At 38.1% G+C, this 12,745-nt stretch overlaps 3 protein-coding genes across 3 annotated transcripts; all 3 read left to right on the top strand.

Annotated features, from left to right (window-relative positions):
- LOC137742574 (uncharacterized) lies at nt 1-1,851 on the top strand. The gene is made up of 3 exons (XM_068482482.1): nt 1-259; nt 1,174-1,314; nt 1,586-1,851. The coding sequence occupies exons 1-3, from the start codon at nt 38-40 to the stop codon at nt 1,730-1,732; spliced, it is 510 nt and encodes a 169-aa protein (XP_068338583.1). The 5' UTR covers nt 1-37; the 3' UTR covers nt 1,733-1,851.
- Nucleotides 1,852-4,647: 2,796 nt separating this feature from the next.
- Nucleotides 4,648-8,365, top strand: LOC137742420 (probable anion transporter 4, chloroplastic). Its single transcript, XM_068482280.1, has 9 exons — nt 4,648-5,171; nt 5,695-5,921; nt 6,063-6,429; nt 6,640-6,684; nt 6,769-6,915; nt 7,246-7,383; nt 7,491-7,524; nt 7,631-7,810; nt 8,021-8,365. Exons 1-9 carry the CDS (start codon nt 4,740-4,742, stop codon nt 8,026-8,028), a joined length of 1,578 nt encoding a protein of 525 aa, XP_068338381.1. The 5' UTR covers nt 4,648-4,739; the 3' UTR covers nt 8,029-8,365.
- Nucleotides 8,366-9,049: 684 nt separating this feature from the next.
- LOC137743579 (calmodulin-binding receptor-like cytoplasmic kinase 2) lies at nt 9,050-12,450 on the top strand. The gene is made up of 6 exons (XM_068483502.1): nt 9,050-9,416; nt 10,043-10,284; nt 10,368-10,536; nt 10,772-10,861; nt 10,982-11,277; nt 11,895-12,450. The coding sequence occupies exons 1-6, from the start codon at nt 9,185-9,187 to the stop codon at nt 12,216-12,218; spliced, it is 1,353 nt and encodes a 450-aa protein (XP_068339603.1). The 5' UTR covers nt 9,050-9,184; the 3' UTR covers nt 12,219-12,450.
- The last annotated feature ends 295 nt before the right edge of the window (nt 12,451-12,745 follow it).

The following is a 12,745-nucleotide window of genomic DNA, read 5'->3' as shown; positions in this document are numbered from 1 at the left end:
TCCAACCATGCCCGGAGCGAGTCGCGACTCGTGAGAGATGGATCCGAATGAACGAGGTAGTACTAATATGGAGAGGGCGAAGATGTTCCTGGGGCTGACGCCGGACGAGTCAGAGGCCGTGTCGCGACTCTCTGTTCCTGAACGGCAAGCCGGCGAGGGAAAGAGCTTCTTCGACGCTTTCGCCCTTGCGGGAATCCGAGTCGTCCGAGTCGAACCCGGACTCGTCGTCTGTTCTTTCAAGGTCCCTCCCCGCCTCACCGTAAGTCATCTAATTAACTCGCTTCCCTCCTCGTTTGGTTACGATTGCAAGTAAATTTTGGTTTACATTTCTTGAAATTTGGATTAGCAAAATCATCATCAAAAGCCAAAATTAGCTTGAAATGTAGGTAATTTAAGCTGTATTTTAATTGTTTTTAGTTGTTAATTTTATATGAATTTTCTTAATTCTTTCAACATTTGCACTGGTACGATCATTTCTCCTTACAATTTAGGGGCAATTTGCAAATTTACAATTTAACCTATGCTTACTTTTATTTATTTAATCAATTTAATCAATTTAATTTAAGAATCCATAAGTCACTTATTACTACGCATTATTGGCATTCGTGTTCACTTGTAGGTGAGAGTCTCTCTCAGAAATGTCCAGTTCGGAACCAATTTATTCCCCTCGCTTCTTAATGTAAATATATCGTTTTTATAAAAAATAAAATAAAAAATCTAAAAATTTATAAGAAGCCTATTAGTGTTCTCACAATGGAGTTGAATTTCAATTAATTTTGGATTGGATGATTTAATTTAATCATATGATATCAAAGCTAGGTTATTCTCGTGTGACACTTAACGGCCATAAATTAGAAGGCGCTACGTGTCAAGGGTATTTCACCATGAGGATGGAAGTTTCATATACTACTTTTGCGTTGCCTATGTGATATGATTACGTGTTAATCATTCTAGTTGGGAACTAAGATACGTTTAAGAGCCTCTAATTGCTTGTTGAAAGGTAATTTGTGTAAGCGTATCTCCACCCGAAATAGGATTGAGCATGCCATAGGGTCACATTACTTGAACCAAGTTCTTAGTATAACCATTTGAACTTCTTAGACCCTCTCAACCAAACAGTTCTGAGTTTTGATATGTCAAATTTTTAGTTTTTGTTCTCAATTGTGTTTGCAGGATAGAAGTGGAAACTTGGCAAATGGTGCAATTGCAAACCTTATCGATGTCGTTGGAATTTCTTTAGAATATGGCGAGGGACTCCCTATGATTGTTACAATCGACATGTCTATCTCGTATCTTTCTACAGCGAAGATTGATGTAAGCAAAGCCTTTCCCTCAAATCCTTTTTTCCGTATGAAATTTCAGTCAGTTCAGCACCCTTAATCGACTTTCTTGGCGAATTTCCGCCCCTATTGTGTAGAAGTGTCACCGGTATTGTTGCAAATGTTCTCTTTTGGCATAAAACTTTGTTTTGCAATTTCTGTTTCTATAACAATCGATCTCTCTGTCTCATCCTAATTTTATCGGATGTTCCTGAAATGACTTATAGCATGCGATATTTCTTTCTTTCTTTCATGTCAAATTGCAGGACGAGCTCGAGATCACCTCAAAAAGATTAGGAAAAAGAGGAGGTTATACCGGAACGGTTGTAGTTTTGAGAAACAAAACAACAGGGGAGATTATTGCCGAAGGTCGACTTTCGATGTTCCGTGCACTTGGTTCTAGCAAACTCTGAGTTTTAATCTCAATAGGGTTCCTTTCCTTTGAAACATTTTGTATTTACCATTCATGTTTGGCCATCTAATGACTCGTATTGATTCCAAATCTTCTAATGCTACCGTTCTTAAGCAAATACTCTGCAAGTTCCATCTCAACCTCCCGCTCCTTGAATTCTTGGACGGCGATAGTCTTGAGGTTCGACAACAAACAACTTTTCTTTGTGCACGCGATATATTTCGACTCAAAAGGAAATGAATAAGAGTATGCCTGTACTTGCCTCAAAACAATGTGCCAAAAGAGAGATGAAACATTGCAAACTTGTGCCAGAAGCGCTATTATGCGGTTGGAAAAGGCAGGTCGTTGCATCAATGCAGTGGGCTATTTGACACAACGTCCAGCTTAATATCACGGTTTTCAAGCTTGGGGCATCAATAATAGATGGACGAGTCCCTAAACTAAGTAACGTTTCTTGCTTGTTGGGTTCCAAACCTCCCACGTATATGGGTCAATCTCCTATCCTTGCCGCTATTGTGATGCACTATATCCATGTGAATTATGTCCTCTATCTCTATGAAGGAATTGTTCAATTATTGTTCACTAATAAATAATAAGCGAATCATTGGCGCAGAGTCAAAAAGTTATTCTGACCCAACACCGTTGATGAAACAATCCAATAAATCCAATTATAACAAGTTCTTATACGATTTCTAGTATAATTAGAAAATATTATTCTTTAGTGTTCGTAGACCTACTTAAGTAGTTATGGTAGTTACGGTTCTTCTCTCTACCTTTGAAATGCATTCTCCACACTATTTCAGATTCGTTGTGTGTGCTAAAATCGCTTGATTCACTGAAATCGTTGCCATCTCTGAGATCCATATTGAAGAATGACAATGACAGTTGTTCCTCCCGATTGTTCCTTGTGATGAAAGGAGTACAAGACTCAAAAGCACTTTTTCACTCTTTCATATGCTGAGGGATTTCACTTGGAAAAGAAAATGTTCCACAATAATGGATTCGGGTCTATAGCTATGGGTTCTACCAACAGACAAACTTATGCGCAACGATTTCAATTCAGGTGCAGAAATTATGAAGCTTAAAACTTCGTGAGCGCTGATATCTCCGTCAACAGTCAAGCCCTAAGTACGGTGGGACTTCGTGGTAAGAGCATCTCCATTGAGAGTTTTCAAAGCTGTCCTTATAGCTCTATGTCCTTATATATAAGGACTGTGGGACTTCCAATGGGAAGGAGCAGCTGTCCCTATAGTATAGAAACTGCTCAAAAATCTCCACATATAGGGAGTCCACAGGAACTCTTGAGTGGAGCCCAATGTTGATTTTGAGTGGGACAGAGGCCCTTCGCCCAATCCACGTGAAGGCTTTTTTTGTATTTTTTTATTTTTTCAACCGATGAGACCAACGGTTTAGATCTAGATAGCTTCTTGTTATTTTATTTTATTTTATTTTATTTTAATTTTCTTATTGTTTAGATCAATGATTTTTTAATCTTTTAATCCCTACTAAACTATAAGAACCTTCCATTGAGGATAATATTTATTTAGAGACTTGAAAACTCATTTGACGTAGTCTTTAAAAATGTTGGTGGGAGTTTTTATTTAAAGAATATAATCAAAGATGCTCTAAGCCTTAACCTAACCTAACCACTGATTGATGCTTTGACGTGGAACCATGGGCGGATCCATATAGGGACCCGGGAGGTCCTGGACCCTCTGGAAGCTCTGAAGAAACATTTGTAATCGACCTTCGGGACCCTTCAACAATTTGGGCAGGTGCAGCGAAGCCTCCATGGATGTGCATGCAGCAATGCTTAAAACGAAGAAGATGAGGTTTCTAATTTTTGTTTTAATCCTCCAAATCGTCGCAACCTCTCAACTTTAAACTCAAGTTACCCCAGCCCCAAGTACCATCTGCCGTTCCACCACCTCTAGCTGCCTAAATTTATTTCTTCCAAATTCATTTAAGTTTTTTCAAACCTAGACTCTAATCTCAACTCCCCATTGTAATATATATGTTACATTAACAAATTTCATCTTTGTAGAGTCATTAATTGATGCGTTATGTTGTTAAGAAGAATTTGTTGGTTTTATACTTTTATTACCTTTGAGATTAATCTTGATTATTATTATTTTATTTTTTTTAAAAGCGGGACAACTAGTGGCAAGCCACGGTTATCCACCCCTTCTAGGGACCTAGAAGACTCACAGAGGCATTTCAGCTTTCTCCTGGCCACAGTCAAGCAGACTCACTAGCTTGGAGCCTCGAACCCGAAACCTCCCTATTTTTTGTATTTTGAGAGCCAAAATCCGCACCCTTACCATTGAGCCACTTGATGTGGTTAATTAATTTTGATTATTCAATGAACCAAATTCAATAAAAAAATAGTGCTATGGAACTAAACTAGTCTAATATTTTTTTTTTGAACTTTTATTTTGGGACCTCCCGATCTTGAAATTCTAGATCCATCACTGCATGGAACCCTTTTGTACCCTCATCCTTTATTAACATAAAAATCTAATCATGTGATCCACAACTAGTTGACGCATCTAGCATCGCCCAAACCCAAAATGTAGACAATGAAATGGAATCCGGATCCATTCATCGTACTGTGCAATAAGAAATCATTTGACTTTTTTATTTAAAATTAAACACAAATAATATCTAATAAAAACTGATTACACAATGTACGATAAACAGTTAAACATTGAAGATTCTTATAATCCTCCTAAGGTGGATTTAGAGAGGATTCTCTTCCAATAAAAGGTAGTGAAAAATCATTTCAGTACCTAACTCCCGCAATAATTACCGGTTTACAAAAATTAATGATTTGATAATATAGATTTCCACTTCAGCCCTCAAACTTTCTCCGAATTTACAGACCCGCTCTAAACATTTTTTGCAGAACAGGAGGGCAGTCCACGTAATTTTGGCACTATCAAAACACGCGATTTCCGTCGACACTCTCACTGGCGACTGGGACTTTCTCCGCCACTACGCACTTGACCATGGCCTCCGCAATCCGAACTTCTTATCTCGATCTCTCCCCAGACCGAAACGTTACGAAACCCGAATCGAAGTTCACGATCCCTCCGCGTTTCGTCGACTCACGGAACCGAAACAACCGATTCCGAGACGTTTCGTCGGCGAGCTCGCTCCAGAGAATTCGACTGCGGCATGACTCGGCCGTGCTCCGCCCCGTTGCCCCCCACCGAGTTAGGGTTTCTTCTAACGACGCTCAGTTCGGTTCGTATTCGGAGGAGAACGAAGTTCAGGCGCCGAGTTTCGCCGAGTTTATCACTTCGGAGCGGGTCAAAGTTGTGGCGATGCTCGCTTTGGCGCTGGCTCTCTGTAATGCGGACCGTGTCGTGATGTCGGTGGCGATAGTGCCGTTATCGCTCTCTAATGGCTGGAGCCGCTCGTTTGCTGGTATTGTTCAGGTAGTTATCTCCTCATTTCTCCTTTTTAAATTTAATTTAATTTAATTTTTTATTGAAATGATTTTATTTGAATTTATGAAGTATATGAGCATAAAAAGTTCTGAAATTAATGCCTTCAGCTGAGGGACTGGTCCAAATCACCAAAGAGTTGAACTTGAATCAAATAATTGGTGATTTGAATATTGAGAAGCTGTTTAAATATGTAGATGTTGAATCAATGGACTCAATTTATTCTCATGATCTTATTATGACTACGGAAAGTAATTTCCACACTTATTTTCTCCCCTTGCACACCCATGTTTATTTAAGCATGCGGACTGAATAAATCTAACGAGAATCAAGAGACGTAATAAACAGGGTGTGCAAAAGGAGAAAATGGGCATGCGGAAAATGATTTCTTTATTATTTTTAAATTAAAACTGTTGAACTCATGGGTTTTCAACAAAATCGATCTAGAAATTGTTTTTGGTGATATGGTGATAGTAGGGAAGCTGAAATACTCTTTTGAAAAAATGCTTGGCAGTCATCTTTCCTTTGGGGATACATGGTATCTCCCATAGCTGGAGGGACACTTGTGGACTATTATGGTGGTAAGGTAGTCATGGCATGGGGGGTTGCTTTGTGGTCTTTAGCTACCTTTCTTACACCGTGGGCTGCGGAAACTTCTCTATGGGCTCTCCTTGCTATGCGAGCTCTCCTTGGAATTGCAGAAGGAGTGGCTCTTCCGTGCATGAACAACATGGTAGCGAGGTGACGGTGGTCTCTAAACTTCGTTTTTTGATTTATCAATCGCATTAAAGTCAATTTAATGATGTGCTTCTAGACGCACGGGTTCTTTTTCAGTTAAATTGTTGGTTGAGCTTTGATCAAGGTGTGAACTTTGTGTTTCAGGTGGTTTCCTCCAACAGAACGAGCCAGAGCTGTTGGACTTGCAATGGCTGGGTTTCAGCTTGGAAGTGCAGTAGGACTCATGCTTTCTCCAATCCTTATGTCACAAGGTGGTGTTTTTGGACCATTTGTGATTTTTGGTTTATCTGGATTTCTTTGGGTTTTGGTGTGGTTATCTGCAACATCAAGTACTCCTAACCGAAATCCTCAAATATCAAAATATGAATTGGATTACATATCGAACAAGGGGCAGAAGTCCTTTTTGGTGGAGAATAAACCTAAGACAGCCAAAGTGATCCCTCCTTTCAGGCGCTTGCTCTCTAAAATGCCAACCTGGTCCATAATAGTTGCGAATGCCATGCACAGCTGGGTAATGCATATACATCTCATGTCAGGTTATTTTACTCTGAGAATCATATTGTTAGTGACCTTAAAATGTGTTGAATATAACATCATCTAATCGGGGACAAAATTCCTATAGATAGTTATTGTGAATTCATATTTGCTTTGTATCCTTGTATGGAAATTATATATGCTTGCATGGACTCATTATTTTTGTTTCCTTTTTCAAATTTTGCAGGGTTTTTTCATTATTCTTTCCTGGATGCCCATTTACTTCAACTCTGTAAGGCCTAATATTTAACTGTATTTTCTTTTTTCCCTTTCTATTGTGAGGGTTGTGTAGCTTATGCTTGACTCTCTACTCCAGGTGTACCACGTTGACCTCAGACAAGCAGCTTGGTTTAGTGCTGTTCCATGGAGTGTCATGGCGGTCATGGGATATGTTGGTGGTTTGTGGTCAGACATATTGATACGAAATGGTACGAGTGTCACTTTGACTCGAAAGATCATGCAGGTATGTCAAGGAAATGCGGTCTATGTACTAGTTTTTTACTGTAACGAGTCATTAAACTTAAAGATGGATAATCCGTTCTCACTTCAAATATGGATAGAATGATCAATAAAATAGATGGGAAGGAAACTTCTATATTTTGAGCTTATTTGCAGAAGGTTATACTTGTAATCTTGAAGTTTAGTATTATCACATGTTTCTCATCACCGGGGACTGTTAAATTTCTAGCCAAAGTAGATCTTTGTTCAAGAAAAATTTTATATCCTATAATGTCATATATGAATTGAATTTCTAGTCATCTTATTGAATGTGAATATTGTTCCTTCTCTGCAGTCAATTGGTTTCGTTGGCCCTGGGATAGCTCTTGTGGGTTTAGTTACAGCAAAAAGTCCAGCAGTCGCATCTGCTTGGCTTACTTTAGCAGTCGGGCTGAAATCTTTTAGTCACTCTGGTTTTCTTGTAAATCTCCAGGTTGGCACAGTGAATGTTGTTAAAGTCAACTCTTTGTTAGTAGTTAGTACCCAGAATTGATACTTTATTTGTTTGGTGTGACTTAATTATTATGTTTCTTTAACCAGGAGATCGCTCCACAGTACTCTGGTGTTTTGCATGGTATGTAAAAGTAGAATTCAGTTTATTAATTTTCCAAAGCTTAGTGAAATATACAAACTTGTTTATTTGGTAAAATTTGATATTATCCCGTTATTTGTTGTGTTAGGAATTTCAAATACCGCGGGAACATTTGCTGCCATTTTGGGAACAGTTGGAGCTGGTTTCTTTGTTGAACTCGTGGGTTCTTTCCAAGGATTTCTATTGCTCACATCACTCTTATATATTCTTTCTGCCCTTTTCTACAACGTCTTTTCTACCGGAGAGAGAGTAAATTTTGATGAACCTAGTAAGTATCACTTGTTATTGCTTCTTCAAACTTGATTTTCCGTCCAAGCCCCCACCCCGCTTTTAAACTTCCATTAGGAATTACGGAGATTTGACTTAATGACCAATTCGTTGCTTTGTTATACCGTTTAAACATTACACGGTTTTATACTCCTAATGGGTTGACAGTTTTATATCCCTAATGGCATGTGGATTGACTTTTGCTTGACAGTTCATTAATGATATTCTAAGGCTGCTGGTGAAACATCCATTGATGATGATGAGACGATGCGTTTTCAACTGTAACTAATGGAGCTGTCTTATGGAATTGGACAGTTTGTTGGAAAGCGACTTGACGAATGGTACAGATCGTTTGAAGTCATCCGTTGTATCGATAAATAACCTTTTTGTTCATAGTATGAATCCAAAGTGTGTACAGTGGATTTTCTAGTAGTGTTCCTCCTCCTCATGCATCAGTAGTTTGTTTCAGGTGCATATGGGGATTCTGGTTACCAAATTTTGTAAAAGATATGTATAAATATGTTCCGGAGGTATGATGCCGGATTCTTTCCTCTTATTCCTCATTGATTGATTTCGGTTAATATCTACACATGCATGAACGACTGATGATAGCATTTTTTTTCGAGTGATAGCCAAATGCAAATCAATATCGTTATTTTAGATATATCAAGTAAAAAGTTGAAGTCACGAGCGCATGCTGAAAATGAACGCTAAAAATGAAGATTTGAGCAAAGGAAAATGATTTACACAATCCAACCTTTTGCATTCATCCATCTGTGGATGTTTCTTAATTATTTCTTATTTTATTCAATCAAATGGTTAGAAAAAGAAATGGGCGTACAGAAGAAAAAGGGAGTGCGGGAATGGAGATGCAACCTATTAATATATTGTTCCATTGGAGAGATTTTTCAGTGTGATTGGTATATGGGATGGTACATCATGTGTCATTAAACAAATAGTGGGATATGTGTGCTAAAAAATTAATAACTTAAAAAAAAAAATTTCCACCATGCCTTAGTGTACCATTTGTATTCTCGTCACAACTAAAAATTTCTCGCCGATCAAATATATTTTTTTTTTTTTTTTTTTCCGTTTTGGCAACCACTATTAACATATTATTGAATTCTTCTATTGACCAAATCATAACGTTGATAATTCAAATTACTGTAGCTGAGTTGTCCTTAATCAAAACACGGAATCACGATTAAATTACTAATCACTTGAATCAGTCTTACAAAGCAAAATTTAGGACTTAAAATTATATAGGTAAGAATCATAAAAACATGTAAGCAACAAATGCCATGTTGGTTTCGTTTCATCAAAAGAGATGATCAAAATCCGCATCGGACGCCCAAAAACTCCATAACTTGTGGCCATGAAGAGAACGCCAGGTCCTCACAACCTGCAAACAAATCAGAGGAAGCAATTATCCAGTTTGCAGCATGAAGATGCCAACAAGAACAAAATTAAGCAGCAGCATCGAACAAGTCGTATAAGGGCAGCGGTGAAGAAGGTTGCCGGGATTTTCAAAGTTCTCTTCGGGCAGCGAAAGGCTGCTGCTGTGATTGAAACAAGAAGAAACAGTTCTCGAATCCAAGGGATTTCGTGTAAGTTTTCAACTTTCGTGTTGCTTCTGCACAAATCTAAAATTAGACATGTTTGGAAGTGCTTTTATAATAGCTAAAAGCACTTTCTTCCAGACATGCTTTGGATTTTTATTGATAAATTTGGATGTAGTTTGAATGAAAGTGCTTTTGAGTAGATGTTCTTTCTGTAGAAGCATTTCCAAATGGACTAAGATCATGTGTTTTGCAGCTTGGTAGATATTGTACGCAGATGTAGGCCTAATTTGGTACCGAGTTGATTCTGAAAAAAGTGGCTATCAACAGTTTTTTTATGTTTGGTAAACATTCAGCTTCAGCTTTTTTTCACAGTTTTGGATGAAAAAAACTCAAAAACACAAAGCTGCAAAACCCAGCTTTGAAAAATCAACTTTTTTTCAAGTCTGTTTTACATAAAAATTTATCAAACACTGAAATGCTGCTTTTTTTTGTTTTTCAAAAGCACTTTTATAAAAAAAGTTTACCAAACACTGCTTTATTTTACAACCGCTTATTTTCATAGCACAACAAAAGCAGTTTTTTTTTAAAGCACAACCGTACCTAACCAGCCCGTAATGCTTTCAAAAGTCGAACATTGAGTAGTTTTGTTGATGTTTTCTTCTGCCCTGCAGCTTCAACTGATCGTTCGGCAGGGAGTGAGACTAGGAGTAGGAGCTCGTCAAAGTTTAAGCTCTCACAGTCCACTAGTTCTGCCAGTGGATTAATTGAGATGACGAATTTCTCCTACGAAGAGATTCTCAAAGCAACCGAAAAATTCTCTCCCGCGAATAAGATTGGCCACGGTGCATTTGGAACCGTCTACAAGGGAAGGCTCGGAGATGGATCTGTTGTCGCTGTAAAGCGTGCCCGGAAGGTATGGATATTGGTGAAGCATGGTTCGGACAATAGTTAATGTCATTTTCTGTTAGCTTGCATAACGACTTGAAGTTTGCGCAGGCTGTGTCCGACAAGCACTTAGCAATGGAGTTCAAGAATGAAATACATACCTTGTCAACGATCGAGCATCTGAATTTGGTAAGGTTATATGGATACCTGGAGCATGGAGATGAGCGGATTATTGTGGTTGAATACGTTGCTAATGGAACGCTTCGCGAACATTTGGATGGTAAGTCTTGTGAAAACTTATGTAACTTTATTGGGTTAGCAAGTATAAGCCGGAGAGCAGAATTAGTACCCGAGTATCTGTTAGACATAAGTTCATCAGGTGGAATATGTAAGTTCCGCTGAGAAACTGGAAATGTTACTTCAAAATTTCAAATAACAAAAAGAGTTAGATAAGAAATAACGTAGTACTTCGATACAGAAATGTTCTTTATAAAAATAGTCATCTTTTCATGAAGGTATCATTGGAAATGAACTTGAAACTGGGGAACGTTTGGACATTGCTATTGATGTGGCTCATGCAATCACCTATCTTCACATGTATACAGGTATGTATATCATTTTCGATCCAGAGTACTCGACCGATAAAGATTTTTTCATTTTGCTTCCCAATTAGTTTGATTAGACTTGGGAATTTGACAACCTAAAACATCTCATGTATTTGACAGATCCTCCGATAATCCACAGAGACATAAAATCTTTAAACATCCTCATCACTGAGAAACTTCGGGCTAAAGTGGCGGACTTTGGGTTTGCACGAGCATCTGCAGACCCAAATGCAACTCATATTTCAACTCAAATAAAAGGAACTGCAGGATACTTGGACCCCGAGTACCTCAAGACTTATCAACTCACTGAAAAGAGTGATGTTTACTCCTTTGGTGTCCTGCTTGTAGAACTTATGACAGGAAGACGACCCATCGAACCACAGAAGCCAAGCAATGAAAGAATAACAGCAAGATGGGTAAGAGTATAACTGATTAAGCATTCTTTACATTACTAAACCAATATGAAGCTGGAAATTTGTTGGGATTGATGTCTGTTTCTGTATGTTGCTTTGCGGTAAAATCTTCCCATATTTCCACCTTACATGATTTAGCCATCGCTAAAGTCTTGTTTTACTCTTAATCTCCCCGATTTCTTTGACTTCCGACATTCATCACATGTTTCTGTTGAACTTTAGACATTTTGTCATTCATGCTCTAGTAACATCCACCATGTTCCTGTGTTGCATTTGCACATGAAACACTCATCAAATGAAACCGCTACAGGTGCGGTGGCTCAGTTCATCCTCCTCTTCAGACGTCCTGTTCCCATGTGTTATAGACAAAGATAAGGCATTAGAAGTGGTACGAACCAAACATCAGCCTAACCATGTTAACACATAGATACCCGACAAAGCAAATTCCAAAATTAGAAACAGAAGAATTTGATCATTCGAATTACAACTAGTAGTTGTATAATTCTAGTAAAGATTGAAAATGCATGTGCCTTTAGCTTCAAATTCATGAGACCGGTGAAGAAAGTTTCCGATCCCTATAGATTATCGGAGCACAAATGAACTGTTGTTTACATCTGCAGGCAATCCAAATGTTGAAACGAGGAGATGCGATACTTGTCATGGATCCAAGGCTACGGAGAAATCCGGCGTCAAGCATGGTATTGGAGAAAATCCTGTTGCTAGCTCAACAGTGCCTTGCACCTCTAAGACCGTCAAGACCCTCCATGAAAGAATGTGGTGCAGTATTATGGGGAATTCGAAAAGATTTTCGAGAAAAATCCCTCTCTTCTTCCTCTTCTGCTGTTCATTGTTCTGCCAATTATCCTGTGAGAGATCCAAAGATGACTCGGCAGATATCGTTTGGGATTCAAGATGATGATAGGCATAAATTTATCTCTGCCTAGCTTTTAAGAATTTTGAGTGAATTATTTACTTAAATTTGTTTTCTTGTTTAATTCAAGTGTTAATTTGAAGAGAGAGAAAAAAAAAAAAGAAAAAAAAAAAAAAGGGATCTTTGTGTATAAAACCCAATCTTCAAATATTAAAATTCAATGTCAATCAGATTTTGTGATGTCTGTAGCTCCTTCTCTCTTAAAAGGACATGTAAAACCCAAACCCAAACTACATAAACTGTTTTATTCCATTCTTCGTGTAAAGCCCCTTTTCATGCTTCCAAAACTTTTGGACAACTTTTGGAAAAAGCACTTCTCGCATACAACAACAGAGTTGTATCATGACATTATTGGTTTTTTTTTTTGTTCGGGTGAGTGATGTTAATCTTACCACATATTTGTATCATCATTTGTATCATCTCTCCAATAAAAATAGGGCTCACTAACAGGGTGGGATCCATCTCTATTAAATAGATGACGCAAATATATGGTAAAAGTAGCATTTGGGATATATATCATTATTCCATCATTGCAAAACT

The sequence above is a fragment of the Pyrus communis genome, chromosome 8, assembly GCF_963583255.1.
Source record: "Pyrus communis chromosome 8, drPyrComm1.1, whole genome shotgun sequence".
In the NCBI taxonomy this organism is placed as follows: Eukaryota; Viridiplantae; Streptophyta; class Magnoliopsida; order Rosales; family Rosaceae; genus Pyrus; species Pyrus communis.
This window is presented reverse-complemented; position numbering and strand designations above follow the sequence as displayed.

Coding starts and splice junctions, on each gene's coding strand:
- LOC137742574 (XM_068482482.1), top strand. CDS start 38: ATGGATCCGAATGAACGAGGTAGTACTAATATGGAGAGGGCGAAGATG. Junction 260..1,173: donor AGGTCCCTCCCCGCCTCACC/GTAAGTCATCTA, acceptor TTGTGTTTGCAG/GATAGAAGTGGAAACTTGGC. Junction 1,315..1,585: donor TTTCTACAGCGAAGATTGAT/GTAAGCAAAGCC, acceptor GTCAAATTGCAG/GACGAGCTCGAGATCACCTC.
- LOC137742420 (XM_068482280.1), top strand. CDS start 4,740: ATGGCCTCCGCAATCCGAACTTCTTATCTCGATCTCTCCCCAGACCGA. Junction 6,916..7,245: donor TGACTCGAAAGATCATGCAG/GTATGTCAAGGA, acceptor CCTTCTCTGCAG/TCAATTGGTTTCGTTGGCCC. Junction 7,525..7,630: donor GTACTCTGGTGTTTTGCATG/GTATGTAAAAGT, acceptor TTGTTGTGTTAG/GAATTTCAAATACCGCGGGA.
- LOC137743579 (XM_068483502.1), top strand. CDS start 9,185: ATGAAGAGAACGCCAGGTCCTCACAACCTGCAAACAAATCAGAGGAAG. Junction 9,417..10,042: donor TCGAATCCAAGGGATTTCGT/GTAAGTTTTCAA, acceptor TCTGCCCTGCAG/CTTCAACTGATCGTTCGGCA. Junction 11,278..11,894: donor AAAGAATAACAGCAAGATGG/GTAAGAGTATAA, acceptor TTACATCTGCAG/GCAATCCAAATGTTGAAACG.